Source organism: Lycium ferocissimum, chromosome 11 (assembly GCF_029784015.1).
Source record: "Lycium ferocissimum isolate CSIRO_LF1 chromosome 11, AGI_CSIRO_Lferr_CH_V1, whole genome shotgun sequence".
In the NCBI taxonomy this organism is placed as follows: Eukaryota; Viridiplantae; Streptophyta; class Magnoliopsida; order Solanales; family Solanaceae; genus Lycium; species Lycium ferocissimum.
This window is the reverse complement of record NC_081352.1, coordinates 20,138,254-20,160,749: the sequence shown is the minus strand read 5'-3', so window position 1 is coordinate 20,160,749 and position 22,496 is coordinate 20,138,254. Positions and strand designations below refer to the sequence as shown.

At 37.7% G+C, this 22,496-nt stretch overlaps 1 protein-coding gene and 1 long non-coding RNA gene across 2 annotated transcripts in view; both read right to left on the bottom strand.

Annotated features, from left to right (window-relative positions):
• Positions 1–6,144: 6,144 nt before the first annotated feature.
• On the bottom strand, positions 6,145–10,075 carry LOC132038109 (uncharacterized). The gene is made up of 3 exons (XM_059428833.1): positions 9,845–10,075; positions 6,358–6,469; positions 6,145–6,200 (listed from the first exon to the last, which is right to left on the bottom strand). The coding sequence occupies exons 1-3, from the start codon at positions 10,073–10,075 to the stop codon at positions 6,145–6,147; spliced, it is 399 nt and encodes a 132-aa protein (XP_059284816.1).
• A 5,232-nt stretch (positions 10,076–15,307) lies between these two features.
• The window catches only part of LOC132037553 (uncharacterized), a 33,277-nt gene continuing 26,088 nt past the window's right edge, over positions 15,308–22,496 (bottom strand). The window contains exon 2 of the long non-coding RNA XR_009409922.1: positions 15,308–15,485. This is a non-coding gene — a long non-coding RNA (uncharacterized LOC132037553). The remainder of the gene's footprint in view (positions 15,486–22,496) is intronic.

Here is a 22,496-nt window from a genome sequence, read left to right as displayed (position 1 = left end):
CAAGAAGTGGCACTCTATATAGTTGATATGATCAGGATACAATAAGAACGTAGCAAGAACCGTAATACAAGGTAAGTAAAGCATAACAAGGAAACGACTAAAGATGTAGCATATTCTATATGAATAAGGAGTGAATGCAAGTGTGAAACCAATAAGCGAACCATGGGGCAGTAGATAAGAAAGCTTATAAAGCCTTGTTAAGGGAAAGTCCAGCATAGAGGTTTCGCAATGACAGAAATGATAGCAAGCAAAAAGAAAAAAAAGAGGTCAACTTGAAAAAGAAATCAGAGGAAAGTGATATGGCAAAGTAGTAACAGTTTGTGATTTGTCTAATCGAGACCACGAGTGATGTCTTCGGCTAGATGTAAAAGACCAAGACTATGGAGAGATGAATAACGAAATAGAACGATTGTTAGGAAAAGGATCAGCATAATAAAGATGAGAGGGGATGATCAGATTGAACAAAATAGGTTTTGGAAGCGAAGAATGGATGGTATAGAAGTGCTATATTCTAAAGGACAAAGCGGTACTGAGTTAAGAATAGGGTTCCTTGTGCGAGGAATAAGGGATTGATTATAAAACGGGAGGTAATAAGATAAATTGAGGAGGAAAAATGTAAAGGAATAAGTATGGGTATAGAAAGAAAAGGAAATATGCGAAGTACGCACACTTAAGAAGTAGTCGTATTATGAGAAAAGGAAGATGCATCTCCTACGAATATCCTATACCAAGACAGAACGAGTAAAGTATATAAAGGACTAAGTTGGAGAGAAAAATGTGGCCATGAGTTATGAGTTTACCGTACGACGATAAAGCGATAAAGCAAGGCTATCATCAACGACAAATACGATATGATTATGATTGGTTTTGAAATCAATGTTGAGTGCAACACGAGAGTAAAAGAGTATGAGGCATAAGGGGTATTAGTTGTGCATGAGACTTAGATCCTTGAAAACAATGATGGCGGGTTCAAGGGAAAATGCATTTATGGTTACTATAAGTCGATTATGGGAAGGAGAGGAATAACTTGAGATGGGAAGAAAAGGGAAAGATGACGCTATAAGTGAACTCTAAGTATCGAGAATGGGATAAGTGACATTGCATGGATGGTACGGATAACTAGACATACTACTATTTCGAGTATCTCTATGGGACAAAAAGTTGTTAATTGGAGCGGATGTAGAGATTGACTCATAACTAATGGTTGAGCTAAGTAAAACACATCCTTGTTTGGATTGCTATGTCGGTTGCATTACTTGATTACAAAACTGCAAGATGAGTATGTTAAGACTTCACACATGAATTACCGTAGCTATAAATTATGGGAAATGGCATGAAAATGATGCGGTATAATAAGGAAATTGAGGAAAGGGATATATGAATTCAAGATTGGAAGTGAGGCAACGGATTTGAGAATGGTATAAGTAAAACCCTTAAAGGGGGGAAGCGAGTAAGGAAAATACAAGTGTAGAGATTGAAACGATGAACCCTAAGATGTGACAGATATAGACTCTAAAACGAAAAAGTGAGAGTTATGCAGAAATGAGTCTAATAGCTAGTAAATAAATGAACAAGAATCGAGCGGGTATCTGAGACTGTACTGAAAATCATTCGTGGAGACCTTGAACAGCATGACATTGAGGGCAAATAGCTCAAGGAATATGGTAGAGGATAGCGATGCTATACTGGAATAGAGGCAAAGGAAATTGACAGTAGAGTCATTTGTAAATGATATTGTGATTTATGAGTGGCAAATAAGAAGGGACATAAAGTTTTCTATAGTAGAATATAGAATGTGATAATCAAGGGACAGATAAAGGATAGAAAAGAGTATGACGAAATAAGTTACAACAGATAGACAAAGGAGTTTTGGTATGTAGGAGATACGTAAAATAGAACGAACCAAAGGAAGGGAAGTTTACGAATAAGGTTAGATGTTCATACATGAATCACACAAGAACGGTTATGTAACCTGCAAGTATTTACATGTCGAGAATGAAACCAATTGGGTACTTAAAAAGAGGAGTAAGAGGTAAGCAAGAATAGTGTGTTTGTGATACTCCGGTTCAGTTGAGGGAAAATATATGGTAAATTGATAATGTTGAGTTGGAATTGTCGTTAAGGACAAATAGGACAATTACCCTGAATATGGTATAAGTATATGTTATACGTTTCCTACGATAGCCCTGGGGTGTGTTAGATTACTTGCGAACTCGATAGGATCATTGAATAAGGGGTTTTTCCAGGAGAATATTACGCCTTGGAACTTTCATTTTGTATCATTATGGTCATAGCGAATTTCTAACAGTTTACCAGAGGGTTATGAAATTCTTGAAAATTTTGAGGCCTTTGATGAGTCGACGATGGACACCTATGACAAGACACCTCGGATTGAATTTATCTAGACTCTACAGGCGTGAATCAATACCATTATCATGGTCATATGGAAGGAAGGAAATGGAAGAGATTTGCAAACCATGTGAGGCTTAATACCATTATCGAGCAAGAAAAAGGATCGACGAGTCCGAGTATCAAGGAGGATCATATCAGGAAAGTGACTCACTTATGTCTCTCGAAAGGATGTTTCTGAGGAATCGAGGGAGTATTGAAATCGAGAGTCATTACTAAGAGGAAAACTCGTTTTCAACTATTCAAAGGGAATGTTATAGATAGTGCATGTCAGAGGATTAAAAAGATGACTCCAAGAAGGAGGTACGTTGTGGACTATGCGACCTAAATAAAGAGTGGAAGTAGACCTATAGGAATTAGAAGAGAAAACAAGGGGAACCAATATGCGGTGGTAAACCTACCCAAGGGAAAACAGCTCCTACCTTGCAGTGTTACTGAAAAGATGACTTCAAAACAAGAAAAACTTGACCTATGCTTCAAACGTAGATGGATATAGTAAGTTGCAGTCAATTACGGAGGTAGATAAATTATGACCACTTTCTTTGGGAATTCAATAATAACCGATGTCAGGTGGAGAATGGTATTAAGTTAAGCAAGGAGAGGTACAACATAATAGGAGAGTAATTGATTCGTCATAAGATCACCATAACCAGCATACTTATACAGGACCAGTTTAACATTCGAGGACGAATGTTCTAATGGGGAAGAATGTTACACCTCGAAAATTCTGGATTTGTTGCCTTGTGAGTAGGCTAATGTGAACTTAAGGTGATTATGAAATCCTTACAAGATTAAGGGAAGTATTAGATAGCTTAAAGTGCATACTATAATATTTTGAAGTCATATGAATATGTGAAATCTAGTTTGTTGAAGGAAGTGAAATGTAAGTCGTGTTCGAAAAGGGTTTGCAAGTACCGAGCTAATGTTGGTTTAATAATGTCTTGAGGAAGAGTTATAGCGCTCCTTATATTGTTAATGAAGTGTTAAACAAGTGCTAAGAATGTTCCATAAGGATTGCAGATCAAACAAAACGACGAGATTAACTTCAGAAAATGGAGTTATATGACCACTTATACGGTCCGTATAACTTTATACAATAATAAGGGTCCGTATAACCTTACAGAAAAGGAAATTTCCCTGATGGTGAAATACGGTCACTTATACGGACCGTATAATATTATACGGACCGTATAAGGGTCCGTATAAGTCCCGTCGGGCTGAGTATTTTTCCAAGTATAAATATAAGTTCCCACTTCTAATTTTTCATTTTTACATCTTCTCCACTTCTCTCAAGACCTCTAGAAGGTTCCATACATTTCATTAACATAAACCCAAGGTAAATCAAAGATCAAACACCAAAAATTGGTGGAATCAAGGGTATGGGTGCTCATTAGGGTTGCTAGAAGTCAAGAATCTCTTTGGAGTTGAAGCTAGGGTTTTCTCCAAGTGAAGTATTTTCATCCAAAGCCCATTCCTACATAATCAAAGGTGATTTTTATGTTCATTTCATGCTATTAAGAGTATTGAATGGTTGAAAGACTTGTATTATGGAAGAAAGTAGAAAATGGGTTACAAATATGAAAATAGTGGTATTCTTGAATAGTAGTTTGACATGAATCATGATTCTTGAGATGTTATGAGTGGAATCTTGTTGTAAATGATACAAATGATGTTAAAGAAGTATTATATGAGAACGAGTACGGTGTTATGCCATAGCTATGGTCATGAATCATTTTGGTAGGGAATTGTGGGAATTGGATAATGTCGAACTTGACGAAGTTATTGATTATGATATTATGAATGTTGTTATTGATGTTTGGGAGTTGTTATATCATATGGAGGAAGTTGTAGAAACAAAGGAAATGCTGCCCAATTTTTATTAGCTTTAGCTTAAGCTTGAGTATATTATCGAGTATCTAATCTTAGCACGAATTCTCTTGAATGTAGAATCATTGGCTTCGAAGGGAACCATTTAGTCGATAGAGTTAAAGGAGACAAAGAGGTATGTAAGGCTAACCCTTCTTTCTAAAGGCATGTTTTCCTCATTTTGCGTCTATACGAGATATTTACGCTACTCCTATTCCTATAAATGTTGTAAGCTCATGACCCTCGAGATTCTCTTGATATTGTTGACAATGTTTCTTGTGATGATAATGATAACGATTATGATGACAAGGTGAATTCTAGGGATGCCATCTAAGATATTCGAAACGTTCTATTCCTAGAAATGTTAGAATGTTCATGACTTTCGATATTTTGAAATACCTCCGGTGAAAGTTCTTCAAAGTGATGATGATAATAACGATGATGATAATAGTAATAATGGCAAGGATGATGATGATGTTGACATGACTTAAGCACACCTGTGTGTATATATATATATATATATATATATATATATATATATATATAAGTATGTATGGCTATTGCATAACACCGAGCTTGTATGGCCGGGTACGATATCTAACGCGCGCACACCGGCAGGGGGTACGGATAACACCGAGCCTTGGAAAGGGCCAGTACGGATAACACGAGCCTTGGTAGGGCCAGGTACGTATAACACCAAGCTTTATTATGGCCGGGTACGTAAGACACCGAACCTCTATGGTCGGGTATGATACTACTATATGTACAAATGTATGAAATGGAAGTTTCCCATTAGAAAGAGGATAAGTAAATATAACGAACATTGCTAGAGGTATACCTAGCTCTTTCATTTCATAACTCGTCCATCTTATGTTATTTCTTATGCTTTCATTATGTTATTGATTATGCTTTACATACTCAGTACATTATTCGTACTGACGTCCCTTTGCCTGGGGGCGCTGTGTTTCATGCCACACAGCCCCATATTGCTTTGCAGGAAAGTTATCCAGGAGTTTGACTATAGGATGTTCCAGACTATCAGTTGGATTGGTAAACTCCATTCAGTTCGGAGTGATGCCACGTCGGAGTATTCGCGTATGAGCTGAGTCATATACATTATGGGTATGTTGGGGTCCTGTCCCAACTTAGGTTTTGATGTCATATCTTACGTTAGAGACTTTTGCAGACAGAGTCATGTATACAGTACGTCAGCCTTGTAAGCAGCTATGTAAGCCGATGTATCATTATGCATTAGAAAGACAAAAAGAATGTTTTTATGCATTTCATTACATATAAAGATTTTACTTGATTTGAGAAATTGGGGTGTGACAAAAAGAATGTTTTTGAAAAAGCTTTCATCATGCATTTCATCTGAACAATGATAAAGCTAACTCATACGTTACCTAACCCACACGATCGAGAATCTCAAACTTTCTTCCCCAATCTCATCACACCCTTTATAGGTGAGACTTTAAACAACACTTGTTCCCCCACCATAAACTCAAGATCCCGAACCTTACGATCCGCATACTCCTTCTGCCTACTTTGAGCTGCTAAATGTTTTTGTTGAATCACCTTGACTTTATCTAGAGACTCTCTCAACATATCAGTACCCCAAGGTCTTACCTCGAATGCATCAAACCACCCAATAGGTGATTTACATTTTCACCCATAAAGTGCCTCACACGGAGCCATATCAATACTCGAATGATAACTATTATTATAAAGCGAACTCAACGATGGTAAAATTGGTCCCAATGACCACCGAAATCAATCATACACGCATGAAGCATGTCCTCAAGAACCTGAATCATCCGCTCGGAGTAGAAATTTATGCATTTGGGGGTGGAAAGCTATGCGAGGTCCAACCTAATACCCAATTCCAAATGCAAATGCTTCCAAAACTGAGATGTAAACGTTGTGCCCTATAGGATATAATGGAAATAAAAACCCCAAGCAGTCTAACAATCTCACGAATGTATATCTTGGCTAACTTCTCGGCATTATAAGTAAGCTGGACTAGAATAAAATGTGCAGACTTAGTCAACCGGTCGATAATGACCCAGATCGAATCAAACTTACCTAAGGTATTTGGAAGACCCACCACAAAATCCATGGCTATCCTCTCCCAGTTCCATTTAGGAATGGCCATCCTCTGCAGAGTACCGTTGGGTCTTTGGTGCTCATACTTAACCTACTAACAATTTAAACACTTGGAAACATAATCAGCTATATCACGCTTCATCCTAGCCCACCAGTAATGCTGTCTCAGATCACGATACATCTTCGTAGCACCAGGATGAATAGAATATATGGAACTGTGGGACTCCTCTAAAATTGTCTGAATCAAGTTATCCACTCGAGGAACGCACACGCGCCCCTTAATTCTCAACACGCCCTCTTCATCAATCACGGCCTCCTTGGCCTCACCACTTATTACCTTGTCCCAAATTTTGCATAAACTCGGATCATCACATTATTTTTCCTTAATCTGATCTAGAAGAGCTGACTTTGCTTCAATAAAGGCCAACACTCTGTCTGAACCGAATAAATCAAGTCTCACCAAACTATTAGCCAGAGCATGAACCTCCATGGCCAACTCTAAGTCATGAGTAGGATAATTCTTTTCATGAATCTTCAATTTCCTAGAAGCATAGGCAATAACTCTCTTATCTTGCATCAACACAGCACCCAAACCCGAATGGGAAGCGTCACAATAAACCACAAAATCCTTACCCTTCATGGGTAGCAAGAATCAGTGCTGTAGTTAACAAAGTCTTGAGCCTTTGAAATCTCTCTTCACACTCATCGGACCACTGAAAAGGTACCTCCTTTTGAGTCAAGCGGTTCTAGTGTGAAGCAATGGAAGCAAACCCCTTCACGAACTGACGGTAGTAACTAGCCAAACCCGCGAAGCTGCGAATTTCTGTCCCTGATGTGGGCCTAGCCCAATTTCTGACGGCCTCAATATTCTTGGGATAAACCATAATCCCCTCTTTCGAAACCACATGCCCTAAGAAGGACACCAAATCAAGCCAAAATTCACACTTAGGGAATTTAGCATACAACTCCCTATCCCTCAACAATCCAAGGACAACTCTTAGATGTTTTTCATGATCTTCCCTGCTCTTCGAATAAATCAATATATCATCAATGAATATAATAACAAAAGAATCTAGGAATGGCTTAAAAATTCGGTTCATCAAATCCATAAAAGCTGCAGGGGCACTAGAGAGCCCGAAAGACATTGCCAGAAACTCATAATGCCCGTATCTAGTCCGTAAGGCTGTCTTAGGGATATCCTCAGGCCAAATCCTTAACTGATGGTAGCCCGATCTCAAGTCAATTTTAGAGAACACACATGCTCCACGAGCTGGTCAAACGGATCGTCAATGCGAGGAATAGGATATTTATTCCGGATGGTGACTTTATTTAAGCGATGATAATCAATACACATCCGCATCGTCCCATCCTTCTTTTTCACAAAAAGCACAGGAGCGCCCTACGGAGAGACACTCGGACGAATAAAACCCTTACTGAGAAGGTCCTAAAGGCACATTCTTTCAATTCCCTTAACTCTGCTAGAGCCATATGATATGGAGGGATAGAAATAGCGTGAACTCGGCTCTAAGTCAATGCAAAAATTAATATCACGGTCTGGTGGCATATCGGGTAAGTTCGCAGGAAACACCTCTGCGAACTCACAAACTACAAGAACTGACTCAAGTGGTGGAATCTCAGCATTAGCATCACGATATGCGCCAAATAAGCCAAAAACTCCCTCTCAACGAGTTTCTTAGCACGGACATAAGAGATAATTTTCTTTGAGGAGGGATTAAGATTTCCTTTCCACTCAAGTCTAGGTATCCCGGGCATAACTAAGGTGACGGTTTTAGCGTGACAGCCTAGAATCGCATGGTAGGGAGCTAGCCAACTCATACCCAGAATAACATCGAAATCTACCATATCTAAAATCATTAAGTCTACCCAGGTACCATAACCCATAATTGTAACAGTATGAGATCGAAACACTTTATCTACAATCACAAAATCTCCGACCGAAGTAGATACAAGAATAGGAGTATTAAGCAAGTCACAAGTCGTATCAAAACTCCTAGAAAAGTAAGTAGACATATACGAAAATGTGGAGCCTGGATCAAATAGTGCAGAAGCCTGCCGGCGACAGACTGAGATAGTACATGTGATAACTACATCTGAGCCCTAGGCCTCTGGCATGCCTGGCATAGCATAGCAATGGGCACGCCTACGACCCCTAGCCTCGGACCTCCCCGGTCCTCGACCGGCTGCGCGAGCATCACTACTACCAGATTGATAACCGCCCCTGTTGGGCTGAGCGCCACCTTTACCGATCGTGTGACCATCCCGCCCAATCTGAGCACGGTTCCCACCAAAAGATCCCTCTAAACTCTAAAACCGGGAGCCCAAAGGCGACCGCTCTGGTTACTGCATGCGGGTCTAGGACAAAACCTCTGATGTGCCCTGTTCACCCACTCCAGGAGGCCCAATCAAGAGGGCAGGCCTCTCGAACCGACACCGAAGAAGTCAAAAACCTCCCCGATCAAAACTCGGGGCCCGAGAGCCCCATGCGGGCGAGATCTTGAACGACTCCGGACGAGCCTTCGGCCCGAAGTCGGCATAGTCGCGACCCTGACGACCCGAGTAACTCAGGGATCCCTGTCCCTTTGAAAATGTACCACTGAAATTACCACCCTTTCGGGCCTTCTTCTCTGCTTATTTGTTGTAGTCATCCTAATGGACACCCTCAACAGACTTCAAGTGCTCCACAATCTCTTGAAAAGAACAACCTTTAGTCACCTGCCGAAGAGCCGACAACTGAAGGGCAGTATTCAATACCTTCACAAAACGTCTAACCCTCTCCTTCTAAGTAGGCAAAAGTTGGAGAACATAACGAGCCAAAGAGTGAAATCGGGACTCATAAGCAGCGACAAAAGAGCACCCTGCTCAATATTACTGAACTCATCACGCCTCATGTCCCTCAAGGTACAAGGAACATACTTCTCAAGAAAAATCTAGTCGAACTGAGTCCAAGTCAACGGAGGCAAATTCGGCCCCTACACTCTACAAACGCCCTCCGCCATAACTTGGCATCTCCCATGGGCTGAAATGTCACAAACTCTACTCCATACTTCTCAACTGCCCCCATTTTATGGATCCTCTCGTGGCAATTAATAATGAAGTCATAGGCATCCTCTGCCTCGGTACCATAGAACTCTGGAGGCTTCATCTGAGTGAACCTCCAAAACAAATCGTGCTCGTCACCTGTCATCACTGGTCCTCCCACTGGCCTAGGAAATAACTTAGGTCCTGGGGCTTAGTCCAAACGTGGAGCCACAACTTCGCATCTTGTGCCCGGTGCTCGAGCCGACCACTCTCTCGCACCCTAATTACCCGCCGCCGCCGGTGTGCGCACACTGTATACCCTCGCTAAGCCATTCAATAGGTTCGGCACTCGGACCACAACATCCTCGACAAAGACCTTTGGAGTAGCACATATCCGGCCGAGCCGGTGCCGCGAACTCGAGTTTGCCTTCATCAGCACAACCTGAGGCTCAGGGGACTCAGCACTTTGCTGACGAGCAGCAGGAGCCCTACCTTTGGCTGGTGCTGCTGCTCCCCTGCCTCTGCCACGACCACGGCCTCTACCCTGGTCTCCTCCACGAACTATGGCCCCAGCGGCCTGACCTCTCCAGTGAGCTGCAGACCCAGCGGCTGACGCGGGTACCTCGTTAGCTGTTGCTGCCACACAAGTCCTCACCATCTGTGAGAGAATAGAAAGAAAAGTCAGATACCAATTTGAATCATTCAGATACCAATTTGAATAATTCAAATATCAATTGGAATCAAGTAGCATGAAATAAAGAAATAAATTGAAGTTTTCTAGTGTCCCATTGCCTCCCGACCATAAGTACAGACGTCTCTGTACCGATCCGCAGGACTCTATTAGACATGTCCTTATACGACGAGATCAACAAACCTAAAGCTCTAATACCAACTTTGTCGCGTCCCAATAGACGTGAGTGGCACCCACACTAGTCCTATGGTGGGCGAACTAATCCCTTAACCCATTATTAAGCCATTAATTAAACCAATTATAAAACATTGCTCACGAGTAATGGATTAAAATATCTGACAATAAAATAAATAAATAAATAAATTGCAAGTGCGGAAATCTAGCTATTACATCCCCAAAATCTGAAAGTCACGGTACAAGGACTCTCACCAACAATATCTAAAGAGAAGAGGTACTGTCTAAAAATAAACATAATGTCTGGGATGAAAGATAGACATCCGAAATAAAAAAAGATCTTCAGGCGGCATGGCACGGATAGAGCTCACCCTCCGATCTTGGTAATGAATAACCTCAACTAGATGCGAGATGGTGCTCTAAATGGACATTATGTTTTTAGAGCTACATCTCCACCTAACTTATAGGTAAGTTAGGAAAACTAGTTCGAAAGGGTTCATTTAGAAATGAGCTAAGTTTTAAAAGAAATCAATCTATACCAAAGTTTGAGTAAGGGTTCTGGTGATACCCCAGGGAAGGTGTTAGGCACCTAGGTATTAAGGATTCGTAAAATACGGTTGACCTACGAGTTCTAATAGTATGCCTTGTAAATATAAATTATTTTTGATAAAAACTTCTTTTGTCTTATATTTCCGCAAATAAAGGTTAGTCATTTATGCAAAAAATACAACATTTTCAAGAAATAAAAGTGGTAGAGTTTTGCCCAAAATTGAGCATCTTGGATTTCGGACTAGAACACCTAGGTTAAAACCTGAAGGCGTTAACCTAAGTAGAACACCACGTAAGCCCACCCGAGTTTAAAAAAAGGTTTTTTTACTAAGTAGAAAATAGATCTTCAAAAATGGTTTTTTAAGGCATACTAATATTATCCGTATATTAATCGTATTTTTGCATTTAGTACCTTTAACCATTTTAGTTTAAATTAACCTTTTAGATTTTAAATAGTCATAAGTTTATACAATGTCCAATTTAGTCCCGAAAAAGTCTCAATTTGATCCAAATCAGTCCATAAGTGATTAATAGTCCACAGGTTCTCAATATCAGTCCTCAAATTTCAAAAATGTCCATATTAGTCCCAAGATTTATGAAATTGATCGTTTTTAGTCCAAATCATATCAAATCAGTCCGTTTTCATCTTTTAAAATCACAAGTTATATTAAAGTTTCAAAAATCGGTTTTTGCATAGTAATAAGAGCAAGTTTTGGCGACTTTAAATGTAGGATAATCTTTAGGGGTTCCAATTTATAAATAAATACGCAAATAAGAATTTAAATGCATAAATAAAAGGTGAGGAATTGGGCCGACCAAGCCCAATAAGAAGGTATGCATTCGGGGTGACATCCAATCCAAATACGTATGCTCCATTTTTGCTCCAAGGTGGGTAGACTCTATCTAGATACGTTAGTGGGCCCCAACATGGACAAAGAGATAAAGGGTATACATGACATTAGAATACATCCATAAATTAAACTAAATACAAGAATTTAAATTGAATACAATTATTACATAGCCAAAAATTAATTACATCACTGTTGGGCCAAGCCCAGATATCAAAATAAAGCTAATCAGAATCGATCAATAAAGGAAGCCCATAATGAATGAAAAGTTTAGGCTAGATGGCCCAGAAATGGTCTAAGCCAAGATATTCTCAGGATTAAACTAAGTGTCAAAGCCCAAGTATACACAATATACTTACTATATATACACATAGAGAGCAAAACAAAGATTGTATACCCTCTATATCACTAGTGTATATCACTATATTTTAGTCATCTCAGATCCTAGAAATCAATACAGGTACAGATCTCAAATGTCTCATTTTAAGGCTACTATAACTTACATTTTCTAATCAATTTTAACAAAGCTAGGACTTTCAAAGCTATGACAGAATCAAACAACTACCAAGAACAACTAGGTGAACCATAATGGCCTAATCAAACTCAAATCTAGTCACAAAAGCTAATCCTAGAATGACAACAAAGTCTAGGAAGATATCCGGTTGCAAAGCAAGCAAGGTAATGTGTAGGAGCTTTCAGTTTACAAGTCAACAAGTAAGGCAGGGCAAGGCTTAAGGGGTCAAGTAGCACAGAGGCAACAACACCACAAATAAAGAACCAAGGTGGGAATTCAAAGTAACCAGGGCAAGTAGCAGCAATGTAGTGAAAAGATAGGGGTAAGGGAGTGTCAAACCAAGCCAAAGACACAGTCAAGACAAGGCATGAGCAATATACTAGTTTCCAGTTTTAAGAAATCAAGAGCCAATGAGCCAAGTGAGTGGATTAAGCTAGTTCAGAAGTGTGTTCTTAAACTAATCAACAAGTTAAACTAATGTCAAGTTCATTTTTTAGTCTTTGATTACCAAACAAAAGGTCACAGAAATAAGATTACAAGTACAGGAAACCAGTTTAGCTCAAAACATGACCAAGATGTCAAATGATGCAAGTTACAAGTTCAAAATAGTCTCAGGTTCTCAGTTTTACTAGTCAAGGTTCAATACAGGTCATACAAATGGTCTAGCAACAATAGGTCCTATAAAGATACTAGCAAAAGGTCTCAGATGGTGATCTAATCTCAGTTTTTATTCTTAGGATGACACAAATGGACTAAGGACATAAGTGTGGATAAAAAATGATCAATGCAGGTTTCAAACAAAGGAAATTCCAATTAGAGACAATCAAGACAAGTTCTAAAAGTCAAAAGGGATCCAAATGGTGCATGATACTGTCCCTAGGTGTAAGCATAGGTCAAGTTTCAACAAGGGAGCTTTCAAGTGACAACACTGAGCAATTTTAGCCTATCTAGTTTAAGTAGAAGGATTCAGGGGCACATGATGCTATCCTAGGTGCAAGTTTAGGTCAGGTTTTAACATAACAAGTCACAACAGAGGAAGTTCTATTGGGATAATCACAATCACATTCATAGAGTCAGAAAAGGATCTAAATGGTGCAGGTATGGCATAATTCAAACAAGCAGGGAAGGGAGGATAAAGTACACAAGTCACAAGACCAATCAAACAAAATGGCCAAGGGAATGGTCCACACAAAATAGGTCCTACACTTAGTCCTTTTTAAACACTTTTTGGTTTAGTTTTAACTCTCCTATACATTTAAACTCTAGGTGATGAAAGTTCCCAGAACTGTGACCCAAAACTCAAATCCAGAGGACACAAGTCACAAAAGCAACAGATTATAGAGCATTCTTGACATGTACAAGTAAAAGGTGAAACCAATTCCACAAATAACACACAACAGTTTCAAAAGTACTAATTTAGACCTATTATACTTAGTTTTAAAACAAGAAATTAAGCTTCCAAAACTCCCTACACTTCTAACTCTTTTAATCAGCTTGACAGAATAGGCATTGGCAACACATACAAGGTTCAAAATGACACTTAAACTCTCAGAAATCAATAAGACAAACAACAAGTGACATAGACCTTCCAAAACAATCTTTTACACTCAGGTTCTCATTTTAAAAGACCACATACTCCACTAGCAGTTTCCAGAATCTCAAACAAGTTTCAAAATCCACAAGCCAAGTCCAAAACCAACTCAACCTTTTAAAGGACACTTAACAGGACCAAGGAAAGACAAGACAATATTCACACAAGGCAGAAACAATCCCATAAATCACCAGTCTTTATCTTTGAATTTTTACAACCACACAGTTTTAAAAGAGACCAGAAACACAAGTTTAAGACTCACAAGACACCAAACAAGATACTGGATTTTCAAAACTCATTTAAGGATCCCATAAACACATTTTACAAGTCATTTTAAGGAAGATTGTTTCACTAAAGCCAGCTTTAATCAATGAGTTTTAAAGGAAATCATTTCAAAGTTCATGTGACATTAGTATGAGCCAACAATTTCAAGTTTTGAAACCTATCAATCCAAATTAGACACACAACACAGAAAAACAGTGACACCTATTCTTCCTTCAAGTTTTAGACTTAAACAGTTTTGAAACCAACAGAAATCACACAAGAAACCCAATTTTATCACAGTAAAGCCATTTTTAAAGCTGTTCCTAGTTCTAAATCACATGTTGGATTCTGAATCATATAACTCAACAAACAACTACACTTCAAACTTTCAAATCTCATAACAAGATCCTCAGACTGTCTAATGATCCTTAAATAACTAAAATAAGATAAAAAATTACAAAATTTCTATAAAACAGTAACAAGTTCAAACAACACCAACATGATATACAAAATCTGAAAATATATGGCTAATGTAACAGTAATCTGCAGACTAAAATGAACATCACACCCATTTTCCATCTAATCTTAAGATCAAGCAACAACAATATGAGTCAAGTATCCATCTAAACCTCAATATAACAAACTCACAATGTCCAGAGCCTATTTCAACAGTTTCAATACCACAAGTGCATCAAGTAATAACAAAAATGCATTTTAAACAATCAAATGAACATAAACACACATGAATAAGCTAAAAAATAAGATAAAATGCACTAGGGTAGGATATTACCTTTTTGTAGGGCAACCTAAAGATCAAAATGGAGGAATTGGATCACTAATCTTCAACACCAGCACTCAAATCCTTTAAACAGTCCTTTGTTCTTGATTTTTAGAGTATAATATAGTATTTTCGAATAGTATTTTTTATAGTATGGTAATATATTGTAGTATTTATGTATTATAATGGTAGTATAAGTGTAATAACAGTAGAGTTTAAAGCAAATCAGTGTGAAGAACCAAAACCCTAGCCGTCAAAATTGGAAAATTCCCCCTCAAAATGTCATAACTCTATTCTATTTATAGCATTCAAATTGAACCCTAGGGACAAAAATGGAAAGTTCTAGGTCTCCTAAAACAGAATTTCCCCCTCAATTCCAAAACCTTATCACAAAATCAAATTCAAAACGGTAAAGGACAAAGAAAATTACAGCAAATCGTACCCAAATGTACCCAAATCCGCAATTCTCGCAAAAATAGTTCTAGGAATAACAAAACAAAATCAAATTGTACATACCAGATGGTGAATCGTACGCCAACACACACAAAACAACAAAATCGTACCAACAACAAACAAATAGGACCGTTAGAATCTCATCTAAAGCGTACACGTAGCCAACACAGTACGAAGAGAGGGATCATAGCCTTCGAGCAATTCACCTGTCACAACCCAATTCCATGTACACAACAAGTACTAATACCAATCCCCTTAAGAATTCGGGTTCTCTATGCTCTCTCACAATATCGTCCTTTTAGTACTTACTCTCAACTTCTCTTATCTACCACACACAATCACTATACTCGTCGAATCTGGTAATCCCTAGCGAACTCACACTCGTCCTCGCATACCAATACTAAAAACTTAACCATTGCGAAAACATTGGTCTGCCCTAAGTTCACCCGTGCCACGCATACTATCACAAACCTTATCGAAGTCGAAACCTTCTTCCCAAGCTAGAACTGAACTAGGCCACGCATCTGAACCGAGATGACACCTCTCATACCATACCACCACATAATATATGAGATCAAACGTATGAGAACGAGTGTTTTCCATTCGATGGAGGATAAAACAAGGATACACAGATACTAATTGGACCCGCCGAGATACCAATTTGACCGAAGTAGCACGAATATAAAGAATGAAGTGAGTTTTTCCTAAAATGCCTCATAGCCTATCTCGGATGGGTATAGACGTCTCTGTACCATTCCATGAGACTCTACTACACATTTGCTCTTGTACCTAGTAGACCGGTAACCTAGTCTTTGATACCAACTTGTCACGATCCAATTTAGGATCGCGCGGGCACCTACCTTTCCCTCCTCGGTAGGCGAACCCTCAATCAATAACATAGTGATCAAGTAAAGACAATTTGAATATTCCAATAACTAGGTACGATTAACAGCGGAAATCAATTACCTAATAAACTCCACTATTGAAAGTATTTACAACAATTAAATAAATAAAGACTCTTTTCAAGTTCCCACGACCTGGTCTAGACTATTACAAGAGCAACTAAATGATACGGATTATAATAACACCATAAGACCCAACCTCCATCCCGGAATAAAATGGGAGGCGGCCTTCAGATTAGGCACCGCGCATCTCCGAACATGTTGCAATCAATCACCTGAAATACTCTACAACCAAAAAGGGTGTAGCAAGAGCAGTATCAGTACAATCAACGGGTACTGATTAAGTATCATAGGCCGACAATAGTTAGAAACACATATCAGTAAAAAAAAGTCACAAATAAACATGATCAGCAACTAAATCAAATCCTGTGTCTATTTACCGCACAATATGACACCAAGACCCTTAACTCATTCACCTTCCACTAATAACCACAAGCCAGATCCATAACAACATCACGACAATCATATATCATTATTACCATTCGTTTTTAGTCTAGGAGTCGACTCTTCTATCTTTAGTCTACATCCTTTAGAGGCCAAACATACAACTGATCCTACGAATGATCCACAAGACAAACCAACCAGTAAAAGTCACAGATAATTGAAGACAAGTATACATCATTGCCTAAGTAGCATCTAATCCCAACTGTGCTAAGTCTCAATATATCAATACGAGTCCAACATCACAAGTAAACACCAAATCATCTCAAACAAGCCATAATGCAATGCAATGCAATGATGTATGAATGCAATGCAATGTCATGCCAATGTTGTGTACATATGTACTCCAGACGAAAATATCGACATCTCGGTAGCACAACCTAGTGTGACTCGTAAAGTCTAAGTGCCACCCGTCCCGGATCTTTGCCCAACAGACAGACGGGACCCCAGATCTTTGCCTATGAGGGGTTCTCACTGGCACCACTCTGGGGGACCCGCGGAGTCCATGCACTCACTCAATCAACGATTCCCAAACTAACATTGGATATCAGCCATCTCACATCACTTGAGTAAAACCGAGCCCAGCTCATCAAAGTGTTTCATCAAGAATCATCAGTATCTCAACAGTATATCATGAAAAATGAGAGTGTGTGCAATGCATGTATCATCATCAATAATCATGCTCAATATCACAAATACCAACAATGGTACGCCAACAATATATTCGAATCACAAACACCAACAATGGGTGCACCAACAATATATCAGAGTCACAAGTACCAACATGGGTACGCCAACTAAATATTAAAGTCACCAGTACCAACATGGGTATGCCAACACTATCATCAATATCTACATAGGTCATACAGAATTCTGTCCACGTATCAACATCAAATTAAGGTGCCACCATAACACAAGTTGTAACAACAATTACTCACTCGTGGCATCAAGCCAATATAATAGATCAAATCTATCACAATACAATATCACTGCTCTTCCTTTATTAGCCCATTAGCTTAGTACAAGTAAATTCCCCTCTTACTCACATGGCATTCATTCCTACTTAGTCTAGAACTCAATCGCAACCGTTGGTACATTTTATCCTTCCATTTATCAACTAGATTCACTATTAATAGCATAACACACTTAATCACATATTACGAAAATTCTCATCGTGAGACACAGAAAATAGGTATCACCCACTACTCCCAAGTAACATAAAATCCACTAATACTCACGAAAACCAAATCAAGCATCCTAAAGAATCTACAGGCCACAAGCCCGAACGTACGAATTGTTGACACCTAATTTTCACCTCATAAAATGCGTATTTTATTTTCAAAGTTCCCGAGTCCAAGACGGAGTAAGGATGCTCTTAAAAAAATCAAAAAATTCAAAAATCCCGAGAAAATTACAGAAATTGGCATCTTAATTATTATTTCATAAAAATTGACGATTGCAAGAAAATTATGAGTTATTTAGTTTCATAAATCTAATTTAAAATGAAGATACGTATCCCGCTCCGTCTAGCTCGAAAAAATTGTTAGTTGAAACAACATTCAAGTTACGGCTCATTTTGACTGCAGTTTTCACATTTCTAAATATTATCTGGAACCATGTCAATATTGGGCTCATATTAACGCTCGTATTTTAAAACGACGTATTATAAATTTTGTTTCCATCGAAAATCAGTTTACAAAAAAGGTTTTAGACGAATACGTTTTAAAAAGAAGATGAATTTATTTTTAAAAGTAAGGTACAAGGTTTGGAAAAGTTCTTTTATTTAAACTGGGGGTTCATTTTAAATTTCCTCATTTCCATCCAGGCCCCTTCTCTTTTTTTTTAGGCGAAAATGGCGACTTTTCTAGAGTTTGATTAGCGATCAAATTCGCGGCATTTCATGTCTGTTTTATGCCGAATTTTTGAGGGCTTTTGTCCTCTACCATGTTTCCTCATGATTTCCAGGTTTATTTTTGTGTAATTCATATTTTTTGATCTCGAATTTGACTCGTATATTGGGATGTTGCTCGGTTCCTTCATGTGTGTGGTTGCCATGTGCAGAGCCTTGAGCTCTTGGCCATCTTGTGCACCACACACAACAAAGTGAAGGACCCAGGGATAATTTCCCATGAGTCCGTTCAATTCGAGTACTATTTTGGGGATTCTATCCTATTTTGGTACTATTGTACCATTGGAACATAGTGATTTTTGTTTTATTGGTGACTAAGCGTACTATCCTAGGATTTTTGATTTTATTTGAATTTTTAGGGTACAATTAGTTGGATTCTTAGTTGTATTATGTGATTTATCTGAAATTGTGATTGGAAATAGTACGAATTGGTACAATTTTGAGAAAATTCCTTTTGTCCTATCTTATTTTGAGAATTATTTGGGGATATTTTGGAATTGGGGGGAAAATCTGTTTTGGGGGATGACCTAGAACTTTCCATTTTTGTCTTTAGGGTTCTCATTTATGTCCTATAAATATCTAGTGTTCATGACTTGTAAAAGATCCCCAACTTTTCATTCCCCACAGCTAAGGTTGAAATTTTTTAAGTTTCTATACTAGCTTTACACATATTAAATATCTATACAAATATAATACTACCTAATATACACTATAGTCATATAAATATACTTAGAAGACCATATAAAAACACTACTATGTTTTGGAAAAATCTCCGAGTTAAGGGATGTTTAAAGGTTTTTGGTTGTTGGTGTTTGAATGAAGATTCAATTCCCATTTTGATCCTTCGGTTGCCCTACAAAAAGGTAATACTACTATTCTTGCCTACTTTACTCTATTTCTAGCCTATATTGTTATTTGTATTGTTTGAATCATGTTGTGTTATTTTAGCTTTTGAAACTGTTTAGGTGTGTCAAATGAGATAATGGAGTTGTTTGAATGTTTCTAGTGTTGTTTAATATAGTTTAGAACTAAAAATATCTATTTGATTATGGAAGAGCTATTTGAAACCTCTGCTTACTGTTCTATTGTTTTTTTTTTAGACTATGGAAGCTTAGACTTGTCGATTCTGAGTTATAGTATGGTTATGAGTGATGGCATGATGTTGTTTGAAGGATTTTTTGCTTTGGAAATAGCTTTAGATAGGTGACAGAGTCTGTTTGGTGTTGAGTTTATAGTTTCATTTGCTTTTCCTCTTTGTTTTTGTATTTGGAAATGTTTCTATACCTTAAGGTAGTTGTTAGTTTATTTTCTAGATGTGTTTTAAGGTGTTTGATGTCTTGACATGGTCCTAAAATGAATGAGGGGTCTGTTTTAGTTTGATGATTATGTCCATCATTTTCTTGTTGTCAAGTTGCTAAAAATCTGATACATGATAGTGTAAAATGACCTCTAACTTGACTTGTAGATCGTGCATCATCATTTATGTAAAAAAAATGATTTCAAAACCTTAAGTCACTAACTAGAAGTTAGCTTGTAAACCGAAACTTTGGAAATCTACACATGTTCATTTTTTTATTTGAAACTCAAAAACTAAGTAGCTTGTTGACCTTATCAACTTGACTGAGCAAGTTTAAGAAGATGGAAAACTGATTTGGAATGTAGTTTGTAAGGTTTTTGAAATCACAAAGTTGCTAGTGTAAGGATGGTTGTCAAATTAAAATTTGTTTGGCTAAAATGAAGTGCTAATAAGCTCTTATAGGCTTATGTGTGTTTATTTGAAGTTTTGAGAGTTGAAGATACAAAACTGGTTGGAAAGTTCCTTTATTTTGACATTTACTCTGTTTTGAAGACCCCTTAAGTCAAATAAGTTTGAATAAACGAATCCAGTTTAAAGAAATAAGCAAAAAGGTCTAAGTTAGTGTTATATTTGTTGTGAAATTTCAGAATTTATAAAAGTTGATTTCATCTTCCTTTGTACATCTTAAGTGTGTAACCTGCTTCCCTTTTATAACCTAGTTCTTACCTAGATCATTTAGCTAACTATTTGCCTCAAAAAACAACTTGCCTTACTTGAATTTGCATAACTAGGCATCCGAGAATAGAAAAATTGCTCTAAAACAGGAAGAAACTTATAAAGTCTTATTTTAATCTCTTCAGTTATGAATAGTCTAAAACGTGAACCTAATCATGTTGTCATGACATAACTTGCTATGTGCTCATTCCAGTACCTTAAAATAGGATCATCTACCCTATGTGAGTTCTTATCTTTGAATTCTTTGTGGACTGACACAATTCTGTGGAAAATTTTGAGATATGTGACTTGATATGGAAAACTTGTTTGCAGTTTGCTTTCTTGACCATGCAGTATTCATTTAAGTGTTATGTAGGGTCATGATGGTCCATTTAGGATAAGAACTCATAAGATATCTTGATCCTAGTTAGACACAAATTGAACTTGCTATGTGGCTGTTTGATATCACCTAGTTATTAAGGTTTTGAATACCTCACAGAATTGACATTGTTGATTCTCTTGGGATTTTGCCTTAGATTATGTTTGTAAAGCCTATCTGTGCATCATTGTAAGACCTGCCAACCTCCTTACATTTCTATAAAAAATGCAACTTGGGATTTTGGCTTTGGGATTCAGTTTGGACTTGTGGCTGCATAAATCTCTTTTAAAAGCTTGTTGAGTGCACATTTTGGAAAGTCTAAAAACTAAAAATCACATTGAGTGTAAGCTAGTGTTGTTTCACTTTTTATTTAAATTTGCAACATAGTTAATGTGATAATGCATCTCTATGCTACTCCTCTGCATTAATATCTCTGAAAAATGCTTTTGAACTTGGTTCATGTGTAGCTTGTTTGCTTAAGACTGCGTGGTTTTCCCTTTTGTGCTAGATGAATTACTCCATGACACTCTTGTTTTGAACATGTTGGAGACTGGCCTTGAAACTGTGAATTGTAGTAAACTTTGTGATTGTTCGTTAGTCTTAATTTGCAGCTAAAACCTTTAAGTTTGGAGACATGGTATACTTGAGCTTTTTCTGTGTGATATAAGTAGGTTGCTTGAAGGTTGATAGTTGTTGAATACCTAGTATATATTAGTGTATATGGAGGGTATGCCCGTTAAAGGGTTTTGCTCTCCATATGAGGTATATATCGTGTATATCATAGTTTGGTACTTAGAAAAAATTTTGAGAAAAGAGAATGGCTTGGACCTGTTGCTTGTGATTGGACCTGTTGCTTGTGATTGGACCTGTTATACGTGTCTCTAAAACTTGAGTCCTCTTTATTTGTCTAAATTTCGCCTATGCGATTCATTATTATAAAGGCTTAGCCCAATGATGTTGTAATTCAATTTTTGGCTTTGTAATAATTTAATTCTTGTACTTAGTTTAATTCATGGATGTATTCATTTTTGCACACTCTGTCCATCCAACCCGTTGGTGGGTCTCAACGAGGCCCACTAACACTTTAGATCGAGTCTACCAACCTTGGAGCAAAAAAATGGAGCATACGTTTGGATCGCGAGGACATTGCATTTATATTCTTCTATTGGGCTTGGTCGGCCAAATTACTCATCCTTATTTTATGCAATTTTGATTTTACTTGTGTATTTATTTATAAATTGAACCTTTAGAATTGTCCCCATTTAAAGACGTAAAAAATTTAATTTTCTATATTGTACGGAATTGATTTTGAAAAAAATTAAAAATAACTTACGATTTTAAAATAAAGGACGGACTGATTAAGTATAAATTAGACTGAAAAAGATCAATTTAAAATTTTTTGGGACGTATTGGAACATTTTTGAAACCTGTGGACCATTGACCCACACTGGACTGATTTAGATTCTCTTGGACTATTTTGAACTGTTTAAAGACTTGGACTATAAAATATATATA

Coding starts and splice junctions, on each gene's coding strand:
- LOC132038109 (XM_059428833.1), bottom strand. CDS start 10,075: ATGGTGAGGACTTGTGTGGCAGCAACAGCTAACGAGGTACCCGCGTCA. Junction 6,470..9,844: donor CTCAGGTTGTGCTGATGAAG/GCAAACTCGAGT, acceptor AATTGTTAGTAG/GTTAAGTATGAGCACCAAAG. Junction 6,201..6,357: donor GGGTCTTCCAAATACCTTAG/GTAAGTTTGATT, acceptor TATATCCTATAG/GGCACAACGTTTACATCTCA.